General features: G+C 36.8%; 1 protein-coding gene across 2 annotated transcripts in view; it reads right to left on the reverse strand.

The window, feature by feature from the left end:
- spire2 (spire-type actin nucleation factor 2) overlaps positions 1 to 16,674 on the reverse strand; it is a 33,718-nt gene extending 17,044 nt beyond the window's left edge. Inside the window, exons 1-8 of one of the 2 annotated variants that reach the window (XM_067380040.1) lie at positions 16,130 to 16,674; positions 9,213 to 9,250; positions 8,744 to 9,121; positions 4,635 to 4,715; positions 4,331 to 4,495; positions 3,995 to 4,081; positions 1,878 to 1,998; positions 1,574 to 1,740 (exon numbers count right to left, since the gene is read on the reverse strand). In XM_067380040.1, coding sequence (XP_067236141.1) covers positions 1,574 to 1,740; positions 1,878 to 1,998; positions 3,995 to 4,081; positions 4,331 to 4,495; positions 4,635 to 4,715; positions 8,744 to 9,121; positions 9,213 to 9,250; positions 16,130 to 16,409 — 1,317 coding nt within the window. In that variant the 5' untranslated portion in view covers positions 16,410 to 16,674. Of the gene's footprint in view, positions 1 to 1,573; positions 1,741 to 1,877; positions 1,999 to 3,994; positions 4,082 to 4,330; positions 4,496 to 4,634; positions 4,716 to 8,743; positions 9,122 to 9,212; positions 9,254 to 16,129 lie in introns of both variants that reach the window. The other variant, XM_067380039.1, reaches the window with a different exon arrangement.
- Positions 16,675 to 18,681: the final 2,007 nt, after the last annotated feature.

Consider the following 18,681-nt stretch of genomic DNA (forward strand, 5'->3'; position numbering starts at 1 on the left):
TGATTTCAATTCATGAAACAGCCAATAGCCGACATTTTACAACCAAATAGATTATTACGTCACTATAACAAAAGTATGTAGTATTTCTTTACCGTTTTTATGGACATATATCTTAATTTTTACATTCATTTATACATATAAGTTACTATTGCGCAATGGCGGCGCCAGCGACCTGTTCGTCTTTAAAATGAGCGCCTTCGCGTTGATACAGTTAAGCAGTTACATGCTCCTGCTGAAATTTGATTACAGGAGAACAGACCGAAGAAGATCCGTCAATGTGTATTTAATCATTGTTTGTGTCATGTTTAGATATGAGCGCGAGCACATGTAAAGAGTTTTCTCTCCTTTCAAATGTAACTTTAACTGTATACGTTATTAATATAGTAACAGTTACAGGTGCCAGAAATATGCCTGTCTCTTCTGTGTTTGTTGCAAAGATATCTAATTATGATAAATATATATTTAAATATATATTTTAGTAATAACATGCTATTGTGTGTGTGTGTATGTGTGTATATATATATATATATATATATATATATATATATATATATATATATATATATATAATAAAAGTAGTAACGAGCTATTTGAGTAGATTTTTTATTGGATACTTTTTCACTCTTACTCAAGTAACTATTAGGATTATTACTTTCACTTTTACTTTGAGTAAATATTTCTATAAGTACTTTTACTTGAGTACAGTTTTCGGATACTCTACCCACCTCTGCATTTTTTGGGGGTAAAATAAAGGTTTGTGTACATTTTATTTCACTTATAAAGTCTTTACAGTGCTGTAAATCATTGTATTTAATGCAAGAGCAATATTACAGGGATGAAATGTGTTAGTCAGCATCGGTCATCTTGCATAATGGGAACGTCTTTTTCTTTGAATAGATTCGACATAATGATGAATATTATTAAACTGAATATTAAAATATGTTCTCAGAACTCTGTTCTGTTTGTTTATGCGAAAGTTATATAAGGAGCGATATCTTTCGGCAATGAGAAACGCAGAGCAGCCGTCTGAGGTTTGCAACACACCGCTGCGTTTACTGCAGGAAAATATGTGGGAACAGAAGAAAACTAATAGATTTTTAAAAGAAAATGGCCGATCATTTCGCTAGATAAGACACTTATTCCTCGTCTGGGATCGTGTAGAGCTCTTTGAAACTGCAATTTGGACCTTCAACCCGTTGCACCCAAGTGAAGTCCAAAAATCCTGCAATGTTTTCCTCAAAAACCTTACTTTCTTTTCGACTGAAGTGAGAACGACACAAACATCTTGGATGACATGGAGGTAAGGAAATTTTAATTCTGAAGTGAACTAATCCTTAATAAATGTTCACCTTTTGATTGATCCAGTAATTCTGTGTGTGATTTTAATTTTCAACGTATTTTGGGTTAATTTTAAGCCAGCAACATAGTAATTTTTAATCAATAGCATGTTGGGTCAAACATTCAAAAACAACCAAATGACCCAAAATGGGTTGTTTTTAACCCAGCATGTTTTAGTGTGTAGTAAAAAGATTAAGATCATAGAAGAAATGCTGACTGCACTGAAACCTCTCACCTCAAATATATTCATCTCTTCCATTTCTTCCAGTGTTGGAGCCTTTAGAAGAACACGAATGCGGGACGGTGGGCGGTACCCTGCTCCTGCGACTGACAGGTCAATGCAGGAGGTTGATTTGATGTCACAATGGCAGGTGTGTGCCAGGCATGGTAACGAGCCAAATGCTGAAGAGCGACAAAATATCGCTATGAGTAATCTAACACACGACTGAACAGAACTACAGATCAAGGAGGACTGATAGTGTTAGGACGCTGTTTTTAAAAAAGTGTATTGTTACCGGAGTAATATGTGATTAACATACATCTCTGTGAACTGTGTGGCTCCACAGGTTTCAGTTTGTGATCCTGTCTGATCTCAGCCAGGACTCGATCATGGAGCGACTGCTGTCGCTGAGGAGGAGGCGGCAGGCTTCGTTCAGACACCTGCAGACGTCAATACAGTCTTAAAACAAAACGGTACATACATTTTGGTTGTACACCATTCTTTCTTTCTCTTCTTCAGAGGATCTAGGATCATTGGTTATACTGTATTTTACAGTACTTGTACTTACCCAAGAAAGTACTGTAATATAAGGTAACTACATGGTTTAAAGTTAGGTTTAGGGGTAGGTTTAGGGTTAGTTATTTCCCAGTCATTGTAATTGCTATAATAAGTACACAGTATGTACATGTGGAACAGGACTGTAAAATAAAGTGCTACCAAGCAAAGCAGCAGCTACAGTGTTAAAGTTAGTAGTACACCATTTTCCTTTACCTTAAAATTTAGATAGAGCGAGCTCTGAATGCAATACTGGCAATGATAATTAATATAAATCACCATCAAGGAAAGGCAGACTGATATGTTTGAGAAAAATGACATTTTCACAATCAAACGCAACAGTTTTGAAGTTTTACACTGTGTCCAAACCTGGCACAATGTGATACATTTCTAGTATGTATTGTTGTAACTAAAAGCAAAAAAGCTTTCAATTTTGTTTTTATATTTAAGTGTCTCTACCTACTTTGTATTACATTAAAAAACAGCATTTGATTCAAATTACTTGTACATACTTGTTGTTACATTGTACTTACATTTAGTACCTGCATTTAATCACATTTTTAATATATTAAATAGTAGTTAAAGACACCTATAAAATGGTACATAAAATGGGACCAAACTAACATTTAAAAACAGCACTACCCATAATTGTGAAGAGAGATCAACCAATCAGATAAGTCGCTACTACCTTGAAAACGTAATTAACGGCACAAGAATGTCCCTCTCTTAACAAGCACTGCAAATAACATAATTAAAGTCTCCTTATACTATCTCTTGTCTTCTACTTTTATTTTATGTGAATATTTTCCAAAAACACTTGCCATATTGACATTTTGTCAACCGTTTACTCATTTTGTACTTACGTTTTTGATTCGATTACATTTATTTGCAATGCTTAAAGGGTTAGTTCACCCAAAAATTATGTAATTTATATTTTTGATAAAATCCGATGGCTCAATGATGCCTGCATTCACAGCAATGGTACTTCCTCTCTCAAGATCCATAAAGGTAATAAAAACATATTTAAAACAGTTCATGTGAGTACAGTGGTTCAACTTTAATATTACAAAGCGACGTGAATATTTTTTGTGCGGCAAAAAAAATAAAAAATAAATAAAGATTTTTTTAACAATATCTATTTCAAAACACTGCTTCATGAAGCTTCGGAGCTTTACGAATCGAGTCAGAGATTTGGAGCGCCAAAGTCACATGATTTGAGCAGTTTGGCGGTTTGATACGCGATCCGAATCACTGATTCGATTCGTAAAGCTCCGTAGCTTCATGAAGCAGTGTTTTGAAATTGATATTGTCAAAAAATCGTTATTTTTATTTTTTTTGGCGCAAAAAAGTATTTTCGTCGCTTTAAATCTTGAGAGTTTCAATGGCTTTGCTCCCAATAGAGGCCTCACTGAGCCATCGGATTTCATCAAAATATCTTAATTTGTGTTCCGTAGATGAACAAAGGTCTTACGGGTGTGGAACGACATGAGGGTGAGTAATAAATGACATTAATTTCATTTTTGGGTGAACTAACCCTTTAAGCAGCTCATTGCCTCAAGTAAATCTTATACATTATATTTTCAATTATATTTTAATTTTTTTCTTCAAATCAGTATTTGTAATGTTATGATCCTCACTTAATGTGAAAAATATTTCTGAAACACGGGCAGAGGTCACTGTTTGAATAAACGGTTATGTGGAGTGGAACGATGGATGCTACCCAGTGCAAGACTGCAAAAATAGAAACCAAATGACTAAGTATCCTGCTGCTTGTCATGATTGTGACTAGTAAGAGATTGTATTTGTATGGTACATTGTATTGTGTCTGGTTTGGACATGGTGTTACTGCACGTTAGTTACAAGATATTATGAGTGACTAACTGGTTTAAGAGGGGGTCTTGATCTGATAAAGTCCAAAATCAGCTCGTGAGCGTTTCGTTTAACACACGTGGGAATATTTCCATCTACCTGCAGAAGAAAAAGAGGCATAGATTCATGATATTACAGTTATTATCAAATATAAAAACAATGGTTAATCACTGTCATGCTGCATCAGCTAAAAGGCTTTCCAGAGCCATAATCTCACACATATAGTCTACTTACCGAGTTAGGATAAGATTAATTCGGGGATAAACCACTTAAAATGTGCTTACTACAGCAACCTCAGTGCCTTTTCAGTGCCCCCAGCATGAGTAAGCATAGTAAGAATGGACTCACCACAACTTTGCGAAGTTTATATTTGCGTGAACGAATATCTTGCATGAGCATCTCAAAGGGCGTGAGGCTGAACTCCGTTGGCAGAGGGTTAAAGGGCTGTTCCTCTACCTTCTTGAGCTTCACACCCTGCCTCAACTCCTTCATCAGCTGCACCCATAGCCGAGTCTAAAGGAACAAAAGACAAACCCACACAGTTTCCTTCATTACATTAACCATAGCTCATACACTGCTGGAAATTACAAAGACAAATATGAGTAAATGAAACTACCATTTCAACTACTGTTATAATAAGTATGTCTTTTACCCAGTCAGTGTGTTGAAGAGCATCAAGCTCAGCAGTGGAATTTTCTTTCTGCGGTTCCTCCGTTCTGATCTTCTTCAGCATCTACAGGAAAATATCAGATACTTATCAGAACATAAGAGAAGAGGGTATGAAGCTTTGAATATTAAATTATCACAAAAACAATATAATTTGGTGTTTTATGTGACATAAAGGAGCGTTTTTATCCTCAAACCAGTAAAGAAAAACCCCACCTTCAGCTGATTCTAAAGTCATGACAATCACAGGCTGATTGCCTACACAACACTGCAACAAATACTAACCCCTAAACCCTAACCTTAATCTTAGTATAGTGTTGGTAGAACATCCTGATAGATATCTGTCTCAACCTGATCCATTCATTATATTTCTGACCTCTGAACTGAATCCATGAAGACTTTACTTGAAAGGTGACCATGTAATTGAGTTGACCACTGAAATAGGCTGTGTTTGCAGGTTTTGCTCTTGACTAGTTTGGGAGAAAAAATCATGAAACATAAAAATGTTGCCTGGGCGCAATTTACACCATTTATATATTCCCAGCCAATGGATCTCTACTGGTATTGCTACACTGGACATCAAGTGACACCAAACATTACCAAATTGTTGATTGCAGTGGTTTTCAAACTTTTCAGGACACGTCTCTTTAAGAGCAAGTACATTTAAGGACATTCAGCAACATACACTATATTTTGACTAATATCATATTTTGATTAATACCGATATTCCTGTAGTTCAAATAAGTCATAATACTATGAAGCGACGACCTTGCAGAAAGCCAAAAATGGATCTCAGAGAGGTCATTTCAAACACTTAAGCTCTTATGGAGTTAATTTGCGAGTCATTTGCAAGACAATGTGTGAGGGCATTGAGCTGTTTTCACCATTCACACATCATTCCCTCACACTCTCGCTCTTCTGTCACTCCCCCGACCCCACACACACACTATACATTTTTTGTAGTGGTTGTGTCACTTCTATTATCTGTTGCCCTCTCCATATTTGTGATGGAGCTAGTATAAATGTGTTTTTCAGATGGAAGAGTGGTTTGATCACTACAGAAGCATTCTGCTCCATTATCAGTCGTTAAGGCTGTTACAGAAGAGGTTGAAGGGGTAATTATATACCACTCCCTCATCTCATACCCCTAGCTATGGATGGATTGATGTGCACCTCTTATATCACATAATTATTAGGGCTGTCAAAATAACATGTTCATTTCGATGAATTAATCTGAGAAAAAATAACACGTTAAAAAAAATAACGCAGATTAATCCATTCTGTATTGACCTTTGAACCTGGAGCCATTCTTGTGTGCGTGAGCTCTCTCTCTCTTCAAAGTAAGCACCGTCTTTGCACTCTCTCTACCTCACATATAATAATCTAAATCAACTGACACGATGCTAAAAGTTCGTAAGACCAAATCCATGTTTCACAAGGCGCATTCGGGGAATGTTTTTCCTGAATAACCGCTGGGAGTGAATAGTGCTCAAAAGAACGTCACCTCATCTTCTCTGACAGGCGCCCTGCACGTGCAGCTGACAAACCACACTTTCAGTAAACAAAAAGAAAATCCTATCCAGTGGTGAAGTGTTTTCTGTGTTGACAAATGTCCTATGATGTCCTAATAATCGCGATTCGCACGCAATACGTCAACATGGATCCGCTAATGTCCAATTCGCGACCTAATGACTCATTTGAACAGATTCATTTTAATTAATCATGACAACAACTGATCTGTCTGTCCCCATGGTCTATAATGAATAATTTACTCAAACAACTCTGAAATGAGAACATAAGTGTGCTTACCCCATTTAGCAAGAGTAAAATTAGTAAGATTAATAATCCACAGTATTTTCAGGTTATTTAAATGACAATGTGTAGTAAATTAGGCCTACCTATAAAATCAGTTAATTTAGACTGGAATGAGGTGAAACCAGAACAAAGCAAGTTGTTGTTAGCTAGGTGCATTCAATTGTATATGGTAGAAAATTATATTATCAGTTAATATAACTTCTAAATGCTACTTTTTAATACTTTTCAGGTGTAGCAAAAAAGCATCTTCTCTTACAAAGCTTTTTTTTTTGCAAAGAGTGAAAAAAAGAATTACAGTGAGAGTGACGGGTACTTTATTGTCCGTATCGGGCTCGCAGATCACGTGGGTAGGGCACTTTTTACAGTTTGTGTGGATGACCATTTTTGACCCAGGAAAAACCCTGCATTGATTCATTTGAATTTAAATATTTAATACTTTCACAGCAAAAATTATGTATGCGATTAATTTAGATTAATTAATCACAGAGTATGTAATTGATCAGATTTTTAATCGATTGACAGCCCTAATAATTATATAGCGGTGGATGAGAGAGACTGGGCATTACCACCACTCTCATCCAATTCTTTCCATGGGCCGCTTTTCTAGTAAGGGGATATTAAGTTTTATGCACATAGTATGTGCTGTTTTCGGAGAGAAAGTGGATGTAGCTATTGCGTCCTCTTTTCATCTGTTGCCCTTTCCAGTATGGAGCTGATATTGATGTGCTTTCTTTTGTATCATTTTGCAGAGATGCAATTGAAGAGATTGGGCAATGGAGCCATTTGCATCCCACTCTTTTTCTGTTGCCCTCTCAAATACAAGATAGGAAGATGGTATCCGTATTCTCCCCATTTTGCTATAGGAGCGAATACAGAACAAAAGAATGGGCAGTTTCACCACTTGTATCTCATTCCCTCATCTGTCACCTCTTTGCTACTGGGAATACAGAGGCTGGAGTGATATTATGCTCTCCTTGCTTTTGTAGTTTGTCCACTTTGAAAAGGAACATCTAAGTTACTTATGTAAATTGGTTCCCTAAAAAGGGAAACAAGATGCTGCATCGCATTGCCATACTTTAGGCATGGCTGTATGTCTTCCTACAGACAATCTGAAGCTGATGACATTTTCTCTAGGCGCCCTTTTATAACCCATTGGTGCGCCTGTGACGTCACCTGACTGGGTTAGCCAATCAAGTTTGGAGTGAATTGACACGTGCTTCAGACACCGGCTCACATGAAGCGTTCCCATAGCGTCAACTCCATAACACAGCGTCTCGTTCCCCTTCTCGGGGAACTGGGTTACACACAGTGGCAAGGAACCCAAACTCCATCAGGTGACAGAATGGAGAAAAAAACCTTGAGAGAAACCAGGCTCAGTGAGGGAGCCAGTTCTCCTCTGGCCAATTCTCCCTCCATGCCTTTTGTGTCACCCTGGGTAATATCACGGTCATTTCATGTTTAGTTTCATTATCATGTCTTGTTTAGTGTAATAGTTTCATTGGCATGCTCTGTTATAGTTTATAGGTCATGGCTTTGTTTGTCACCATCTTTACCTGACTTCTCATTCAATTGTTTCTAGGGATTCTAATTAATTGCTAAATTTAATTACACTAAAACTTTGATAACAAAAACAAACACTTTCTCCTCCCTTTTATACAATGTTTATTTGGCTATTTTGACTATGCATATGTTTACTTATGTGTAATTGCATTTAGAATTTTTTTTTCTCTACAGTACGAGATCAGAAATGAATGACATATAATCAATTTTGGTTTTGCAACCCACCATTTCAGAACCTACTTAAATAGGCCACAAATAGGTGTTTTTTTTTCTCTCATTTCAGTGTTTCATATTTTATTAAAGATGCATTCATTGAAGGATTAGTCCACTTTTAAATAAACTTTTCCTTATAATTTACTCACCCCCATGTCATCCAAGATGTTCATTTCAGAAAATGAGTGATGGTTTCACTAGATAAGACCCTTATTTCTCATTTGGGATCGTGTAGAACAATTTGAAGCTGCAGTGAAACTAATTTTGATCTTCAACTGTTTGGTGCCCATTGAAGTCCACTATAAGGAGAATAATCCTGGAATGTTTTCCTCAAAAACCTTAATTTCTTTTCGACTAAAGAAAGAAAGACATGGACATCTTGGATGACATGGGGGTGAGTAAATTATCAGGAAAAGTTTATTTAAAAGTGGACTAATCCTTTAACAAAAATATGATCACAGACGTAACCCATGTGAGCACCATGGTTCCATCAGTATGGCTTCTCACCTCTTTGGCATCTCTTATCCTGCTGAGAAAGGTCTGAAGCTCAAGGGTCTCCAGGAAAAGTGCCCGACACACAGCCTGGTAGTGCTCTGGTGCCAAAGCTGGATTTGCCAGTCTGTCGGCACAAAGCGTCATCACCTGATGAACAGTATGAATGCCATGCACTGTGCCTTCTTCCTCATCTTCTTCATCCTCCTCTTGGCCACTGTAGCCCTCATCTTTAGCTGCATTACCACCACAATGTTTAGATTCGCTACAGTCCTGACCACCGACCATAAACTCAATGAGCTGTTCAAGCTGAGGGCTCAATTCCCGTTCCTCACTGTCATCCAGACCCCAGTCCAAAGCACGGTAGATTGCAACACCCATGGACTGGACCAGCTGCACACATGTAGGGTGAAGAGATGGGGTTTGTTAGGGGATGGAGACTGCAAATATGACATAATTATATAGTGTGCCATAATTGTCTCACCTTTCCATCAGCAGCAGAACCACAAGTAGCATTATTGTCTACTAGAGAAGAAAAGCAGATTAGCGGAAGAAAACTGCCAATTAAATTTAGACATTCATGACAGTACTAGTGTCACAAACCATCCAAGTGAATGAAAATACAAGAAATGCTAATGATTTAAAAGTTTTATGCTTGCTATGCCACATTTTACTATGTGGAATTGCTCTCTCTCAACTATGTAAGCTAAAATCTGTGCAAGCTATGCATATTATCATGTATTCTCTCTTTGCTTACCTTTCAGATTAGCAAACTGTACCAAAATTGATAGCACTTAATACAGTTTCATTAAATATGGGTTAAAATATATAACCAGATTTAAAATGTATCATTGTAAAAAGCAGGAAATTATTTACAATTTGAATATTGTTTTTCACAAATCTTCTAAGAATCTGACATTGTAATGTTTTTTAATGAATCACAAACATGTTTAGCAGCAGAAAATGTTGACATTCCAAAAGTATAAACCTGTAAATTACATTTTTCTGAATGTCATGCTGAAATTCAGCAGTCTTAGTTGTCCACATATTTTATTTTGCAATACTTATCACTTTTAGTAAATCTCTGATGCCGTTATTTTGACATATTGTAGCCTACCTAAATTGTAGATAGACAAGGGCTGCTCTGACCTAAACATACTGAAGATTTAAGCTTATTCTTACTAGGAAGGTTTTTACAGTGAGTGCAACTGCACTGTAGGCCTCTCAATATGCAATTTCAGGCACTTTAAGGGGGTCAGTGAAGTGTATATATATTCCAAGACCATGAAAATTTAATCATAACAAAGGTAAAAGCTTGCTACAATTCACCCAAAACAAAAAAATGTAAAACCATTTTCACTTCCATCATAAAACTTATGCCATAAGGACTAGTTGATGATCAGACAACAGTGCCCTCTGGCGACATAATAATGGTATGGTAGAAGTGTCCCCAACAAGCACATCCAAGGTCTTCCTTATGTCTAGATGTGGATAAGATGGTCTCTGTGGAAGACATTAGGTAATTAAAGACATCTTCAAGTCTCTAGTTAGGTCCTTTCACTTGACCATTCAACTAAAGATGCCAGACGTGAGACTAATAGCTATATTTAATGACTGCAGAAATCTCTAGTTACTCTAGGACTCCATGACACACAAAACAAGTGAGCTGTGGCTTTAACTATACTGGCCAATATAAATAGGGTTCAGCCCTGGTCCTGGAGTTCATCCAACAGTACACATTTTGGATGTCACTCTGTAATCTGACACAAACATTTCTGTTCTTGAAGTCTCTACTATCGAGCTGATGAGTTGAATAAGGTGTGTTTGATTAGGTGCAGAGTTGTAGTAGGGTTGGGAACTACTGGACTAGAGGCCCCCTGTTTGATATAATGTCCTTGGAAGAGGGCTCAACAATAAGGATGGCCTGCTGGCTCGAGCCAGGTTGAGAAAGTCCCAGGCCACTTGACAGAACCAAGTGATGGTTTATTTTTAAAATAAAAATATGGATCAAATAGAAATATAATAGAATAGTAAGCAGGGATGCACCAAAATGGTGTAATAGAATGTTAAACAGATTAAATATTTATGATAAGAAAACGTGGAGTTGATTGCACAGTGGCACAGACCCATGAGCTTGACGAGCTTATAAAGCATATAAAGTAAAATGAGCATATTACAAACGTTAACTGACGGTAAAGAGAGAGAGAGCGTGCACTTCTGTTGCATGCTCTTTATTGCTGATCATTCACTCAGCACACGTGTGATATCTGAATTAAAACTAAATCGTATGTGCAAGTAAAAACATGAACTGTTGCATTATTTTTGTATAATGAGTGGTTCCATGCATTATTACAGGAAGGCGGTACAGTAAACATATGACGTTTTCAGGAAGTTTTTTTCCGAAGTGCATGCCCAGAAAGCTGCCTCTCAGACAGTATGTGAATAGCCTATTAAATTTGAGTTCTCTTGCAACAACTTCACAGACAAATTCACACAAAATTATGTCAAAATGCCTGTATAGGCAAGTATCCTTGTAAAACATAGTCGGTTATGTCTTAAGTGAACATAAACATTTGGGAAAGAAAACGTGTAGTAGTATGTTGGATACGTGGAGCTCTTAACGTGACAGCAGCCTAATAAACGTACTGCTGTCTTTGTCCTCAATGTTAATCTAATAACAAAAGACAAACTGCTCTTGACTGTTTGAGCCCTGCTGGAGCAGCTAATAATATTCACTGTGCTATTAAATCAAAGATAAATTATGATAGAGCAATAATATGAACAGTGAAAGTAAAGGTAGCTCCTACAGTACATTTTAACAGGCATAATTAGGCATAAAAACAACTGAAGGAAACATCTATTTGCTAAGTCAACTAATTTGATTCATATTCTTTTGGTTTCTCTGCCCAATATTTAAATCGGTATTGGTACTCGCCTCGGTATTGGCAAGTACTAAAAATAAAAGTATCAGTATCAAACTCGTTCTGGAAAAAGTGGTATAGGTGCATCCCTAATAGTAAGTGTTAGTATTCACGAGTCAAATGTTGTCAAAAAAGAAAAGATTGGGTTGAGTTAGGCATTTCATTCCACCAGCAGGAAACTTTTTTTTGTGCCTCTTTGGGATGGCACCACAAGGCGTTGCATTTAAAAAACGTAAAGAAACCATTTTTAAATATTATATATATTTAAATATATGATATGAATAATTTCTAAATATGTATTTACAAAAATGTGAACAACTGGCCCAAGCAGGAAAAATCTTGTGTTGACCCCTGTGAATATTCCTCTGATTTTGTCTGGCCAGGTGAAATCATTGTCTCAAGTCTCTCAATATCTCGTCTCTGCAGACAGTATCGTCCTGTTTGACCTCAGCGTTCTTATGTGACAACTGCGACATTTCCTACTTCTAAAGAGTTTGTCACATTCCAGTGATTTGTTGTTGGAAAGGATAGGAATCAATTTAATTCTTGCCTATTTCTGTCTAAAATGTACTGAAGATATTTAGTCAATATCCACGTTTGAATAAAATGTAGCATCCCATTTGTTGACAACCATAAACATTATATGCTCTTGTGTACAATGACCATGTTATCCACTTGTTAAGTCATAACGTTGCCAAATAAATGATGTTTTCGCTTTTTAAAATACATATATATATAAAATACATATATGAAATGGATATTTATATATGTAAATATACATGACTGTACTGTAGGTGTTGTGGTAAAAACAGTTTTTACAGCAATGGTTCTCTTTTCCGGCATATTTAAAAATGATGGCCCGCTCAACTCGGAAACTGGGGTATCAAAATGATCTCAGAGTTTCTCAGTCATAAATATGACTTGAGAGGCCGTTCATATCCAATTTCTGACTAGGAAAAGCATAATTACGATAATTGCCATAGCATGTGAATGCAGCATTACAGCAGAGAAGGTTGCTGTTTTTACTTTTGCATTGGCATCCTGTATGTTCTTCTTCTCATTCTTCTTCTTCATCTCTACAATCCCTAAATTCACTAGCTGCCAGGACTAGTAGAAGCAGAACTGGTTACGCTGGATGGGCCTAGAAACTTCACTTCTGTCCACCCGCTGAAGGAGATGACTATTTGATGAGCTTTACCAGTGCATATTAGATCCAAGTGTTTCTACTGAACTCCTTAACTTTGTGTGGGGGAGATTTTTAATTGACAATGAGGCAACCTGTGAGTCACTTGGGTTGTCATCCGTCTGTGAATCAGCTGACTGTACATTTTCTCCCATTACGACTCAGCAATTAGCAACTTCAGTGTTGTTGGGTAGGCAAAATGGATAGACGCTCTTATGTCTGCGATCTCCTCCCCTAGCAAATGTGACTCAAATGCAGAGATAAAGAACCCCAATAATAGTTTTAGTTTTTAAACAAGATTGCAAAAAATGACACAAGACAAAAGATAAGTTAAAAAAAAACAACAACTGGAGAACTTTGTAAAAGTCTGTTATACCGGACAATGTTGGACAACACAGGGAAGCTAATAAAAGTTGGCATTAATCTTCTTTCTATAGATTGCACATTCACACTTAAATTCACATATAAAAAGATATTTGCACAGTGCTACAAAAAAAAAAAAAAACACTTCTGTTATCTAGGACCAGGTTTCACAACCTATAAGGGTTTTGCAGGGCTTGACATTAACTTGTTTTGCTCACCAGCCACTGTGACTAATGTTTTTCCAAAGTTACTAGCCACTCAGCATTTTCACTGGCCACAATATTGACATTGATACCCTGGGGGAAAAAAGCCATATAGATATTTTTAATATTATCTAATAATTTGGCAGCAGATATATTAGGCTGCTGTCACTTTAAGACCTGACGCAAACTGTTACACATGCGTTTTCTTTCTCAACTGTTTACGTTCACTTAAAACATAACTGACTGTGTTTACATGAATACTCAAAAAAACCTGGCATTCTGACATTATTTTGTGTGTATTTGACAGTTTAAGCGTAATAAGCAGCAAAAAAGGACTAAATGTAGTACTGAGAGGCGCTCTTTGGGTGTAGGAATGAGTAAAATAATCGCAATATGATGCTGAAATTCAGGCCCTGTAACACCAACAACATTCATCCGTAGTAAATGAAACAAGTGAGCGAGGGAAGGTGGGTTTGTGTGTCAATTCACTGTCGCCAAAGTGGCTAGTAGGAGTGACTGTTACACACCACTGCTGAAATACACCCACATTTGGCAGATGATAATGTCAAGCCCTGGTGTAAGCATGATTCGGATCGCATGTGAAACTGCCAAAGGCTGAAATCACGTGACTTTGGCGCTCCGAACTGCTGATTTGTCACACTGATTCATAACGTTGCGAAGCTTCCTGAAGCTGTGTTTTGAAATCGGTCATCACTATATAAGACGTTATTTAGTTTTTTTGGCGCACAAAAAATATTCTCGTCGCTTTATAATATTAATATTGAACCACTGTACTCACATGAACTGATTTAAATATATTTTTAGTACCTTTATGGATCTCGAGAGAGGAAATGTCATTGCTCCCACTGGAGGCCTCACTGAGCCATCGGATTTCAACTAAAATATCTTAATTTGTGTTCCGAAGATGAACGAAGGTGTGGAACGGCATGAAGGTGATTAATAAATGACATTATTTTCATTTTTGGGTGAACGAACCCTTTAAGATATTTTGATTAAATCCGATGGCTCAGTGAGGCCTGCATTCAAAGCAATGACATTTCCTCTCTCAAGATTCATAAAGGTACTAAAACATATTTGAAACAGTTCATGCAAGTTCAGTGGTTCAACATTAATATTATAAAGCAACAAGAATAGAACCACTGTACTCACATGAACTGTTTTGAATATGTTTTTAGTACCTTTATGAATCTTGAGAGAGGAAATGTCATTGCTGTGAATGCAGGCCTCACTGAGCCATCGGATTTAATAAAAATACCTTAATTTGTGTTCCAAAGATGAATGAAGGCCTTACAGGTGTGGAATGACATGAGGGTGAGTAATAAATGACATTATTTTCATTTTTGGGCGAACTAACCCTTTAATTGTTTTTAATCACTGAATATAAACTACATTGGCACAATCATCAGAGATGTAGCAGTTTCTAACCATTGCATCCCTAATTGCGTATATTTGTTTGCTTTTGTTGTGGGCCACATGAGGAGCTACGGAGACCCTTAAGGTACATGATGATGGAAAACATATGAGATGGCAAGAAAATATTTGAATGCTTTCACGTTGTTGTATAAATGTTTTGCGTTCCCCAAGGAAACTTTGCATTCCCTCTCAAAACTAATTCACAAGTGACTTTTTTAGGGGAATGCAAAACTTTTGCAAGAGAACTCAAAAGCATTGAAATATATAATTTTTTCTCCCATCTCATATATTATCACCATGTTTAGTGCCTCCATATAGGTCTGACTGGAAACTAAAAATGTTGTTCTTTTCATACTTAGTAGTCTACATTGTGAAATGTAACACCATTTGGAGCATTGGTAATGTGAAAAAGTTTGTATCTGGATCAGGGTGATCTGATCCATTTTGCTTTGAAAAACAAAAGTTATATGGATTACCTGATACAGTGGATAGCAAAACATGGGATTTACCAAACTATATAATTCTGATACAGATTAAACTTTTTGATGACTGAGCCCTTTCTCATTCGAGCCAAAACAATGCTCATGTGGTATTATTTCTTATATATATGTCATCCTTAAACAATAAGTGCTAAATAATACTAGTGTAAAAACCGTTAGCGTCAGTCTCTGCCTGTGAATCCATGAATCCATACACGTGTTAGAATGTTTTGAAACGAGTGAAGGGTGAGGGTTAAGCCTAAAAACAATCATAGCAGCGCCACCTGGTGCTAGATTCTGTCAGTCCAACAACACTCCTGATGCTGAAGTATTTTAGAGTGAAACAACTGCTAAGTTTTAATGCTGTTTACAGCATCTCAAATCAAATTCAAAAACAATGTTTACAAGACAAAGGCTTCAGCAAAGCAACACGAGACACCCACTTAATAATTAATAAACACAGAGCCAGCCATAATGCAGAAGCTTCAGGAATCAATAAGAAGATAAACTATATATATAAAAAAAAAATGACTATGGGGATTGAAAGAACCAAATACAACAACCCGGATGCATTTAAGTGCTGTCTTAGCGTCAACATCAAATGCCTAACTTTATTATATTATTTTGATGTAAACAATCTTTTAAATGCAGGTTTATCTCATTTAAGGACGTGAAACTCCCAAGAATCCATGTAAAATAGAATAATATAAATATTCAGGGACTAAAAATAAACTCTTTAACCTGGACTATTCTTGAGCCTGTTGAAGGACACCGCTGGGCTCTCGGAAAGTTTCAGTAAATTAATGTCAAGTCCTTACCGCTGCTCTCCAGATGTGCCGTGACGGTTCCGTCCCTGTGCAGGATTATGGAAGACAGATCTCGGATCAGAAACTCTTCGGCAGGCTGCGTGTCCGGGCGCGGCGCTCTCAGCCCTCTGCAGCACTGAAAACACACTGCCCAAGCCTGCTCCTCATTGATGGGCTGCTCATAAGACTTCAGCACCTCCTCCAGAGACAGTTCCCTGATCTCACCTCTCTCCGCGGGAGCGGATACCCTTGAGTCTCCGTCCTTGCCGCTTCTGTTTGCTGATCTTGCCATGACGAGGCCGAGGTTTAGCCTACAGTTTCCTCAGGATCCGCTCGAATCTGTCTGGGAACAGAATGATGATTCTGCGGTTCATTCCGGGAACCGCGAGAGACGCGTCTGCAGTAACGTCAGTCAGTGATGGGCAGAGGAGCGGAGGCGGGCGGACATCTCTCAATGCGCAATTGTAGCAAAGATAGAGCATAAGAGTGGGGAAAAGGCTTCTTGACAATATATTGCCTACATGTATGCTGTGTTATGCATCTTTCGCATCGGTCAAGTTTCCTGCATCATGTCTGGATGGGTGTCGTATTCTGCATCCTCTGCAAAGTGCTCTCTGAGCTCCACCCACACACTGGACCAATGAAACAGATGAGATCAACTTGCAGAGGAACTAGTTGGGATACATAAATAACCGAAGGTTATCTCGAATGGCGAATATTGCTTAGGTTATATCCGTTTTAAAAAATGACAAGATAATAAGCGTTATTAATAAGTTTATATAAGAATCTAAAAATTTAAGTCAAAACAAAAACAAAGTGCGCTGTTACAACAACTCGAGTGGTTTCTAACACTCAGTGCTGGGTGGATTCATTTAGTAATCCATTGCATTACAAGTTTAAGGTAAACTACTTTTCCCCTAACTCATCACATTGATTTGAATAGGATCATTTTGTATCATATTGATATAAAGAGAGAAAATATATTCAATTCTTTGTTATTAACAACATAAAGTACATTAAATTTTTCATCACGTCAGGGTTTCCTAGACTGTGGTTTGTGAGTTTAATGAAAAGCAATTAAATAATAAAAACATAAACATGTAAAATTAAAATAACTAGCCTAATTAAAAAACAATTACTGAAAAAGATACCGATGCAAAAACTTGAGAAAATGAGATCCAGGCTATTGATGACGTTGAAAAATGATTTATTCATTTCAATTAAATTTAGCCTCACTTTAATCGATAATGAAAATATTTAATAAAACCAAAAGGTAAAATAACAATCAGAAAGAAGTAATTAATAGTTAATAATAAAATTTACAGTATCACAAAATCCAGAGTATTATCTAATGAGCCCGATCACACGAAAATGCGTAAAATTGATAAATCTTAAGCCATAAATGATTAACATGAATGTTAATAAAATGCATTAATATGACTATTGACCATTTTGGATACACCAGACCAGATAAACAATATTAAATGTTTTTACCTGCATGTCATGTGACCATTAAAGGTACAATATGTAATATTTTTTAAGTAAAATATCCAAAAACACTAGGCCAGTGTCTCCCGCTATTCTCTCCGGTTGAAGACGTCACTGAACCACGTCCCCCCTCGCCACAGTTATATATTTTGCTCACTTGAGTACGTACAATATCCCAAATGTTTGCAACTATTTGTAAATCGTAAGAAAATTGCAATTTTAACCAAGGCTCTGGGACGTGTGAGGAGTTGCCTGTCAGTTGCGTCATACCCGCGTTACCCTCAGTTTCCGGTTTTATTTTGTAGAAACCATGGAAACACCAAAGACACTTTTTAATAGACAAGGGAACAGCTGTTTTGATATATTTATAGACAGAAAACTAATTATTGTTATATAGATCAACACTCAGTCCTGCTCTGCTTCATACTACAGTAATGTTAATAATCGCATCCATGAACATGATTTCTTTCAGAGTTCTATCTATATATATATATTGTTGACTTAAAGGGGTCATGAACTGCATTGTTTTATTGTTATAATGTTTCCTGGGGTGGATTTATAATGTTAGTATGCTTTTTACATCATAAATGGTCATAATTTAGAAATAAAAGGCATTTTTTACCCTGATTTTAGCACTCTTATTTGAATGTTTTAAAGGGCGTGTCTGCTGTGTGACTTCAGTGTAAATGCCCACTGTTGTGACTAACATATTTCCATTTGAAATAGCTAAGTATTGCTCTCTCAAAAACTTTTAGCACATTTTTACTATTACATCAGTGCATGAAAACAGTGATCTCGTCATTACAACTCAATTTCTATACACTAACAAATGCTTGAATCATAACTAAATGTGCAAACGAAATGTAACTAAGAGATTTGTTGAATAAAATGGGAGTTTTGGCACGAATCCTGATAAACTTGCGCCGTTTGATTGACAGGTCTAGCGATTGTAAAGGGAGCGTTCTTGGATCGTTTTCTATTAGTTAATCACCGTTTAAATAACAGATTATTTTCATCCTACTAAGAGAAACAACGTGAAGTTGAGCATTTAGTCACTGGTTTGATTTACGGACACA

This window comes from Chanodichthys erythropterus, chromosome 24 (assembly GCF_024489055.1).
Source record: "Chanodichthys erythropterus isolate Z2021 chromosome 24, ASM2448905v1, whole genome shotgun sequence".
Classification (NCBI taxonomy): domain Eukaryota; kingdom Metazoa; phylum Chordata; class Actinopteri; order Cypriniformes; family Xenocyprididae; genus Chanodichthys; species Chanodichthys erythropterus.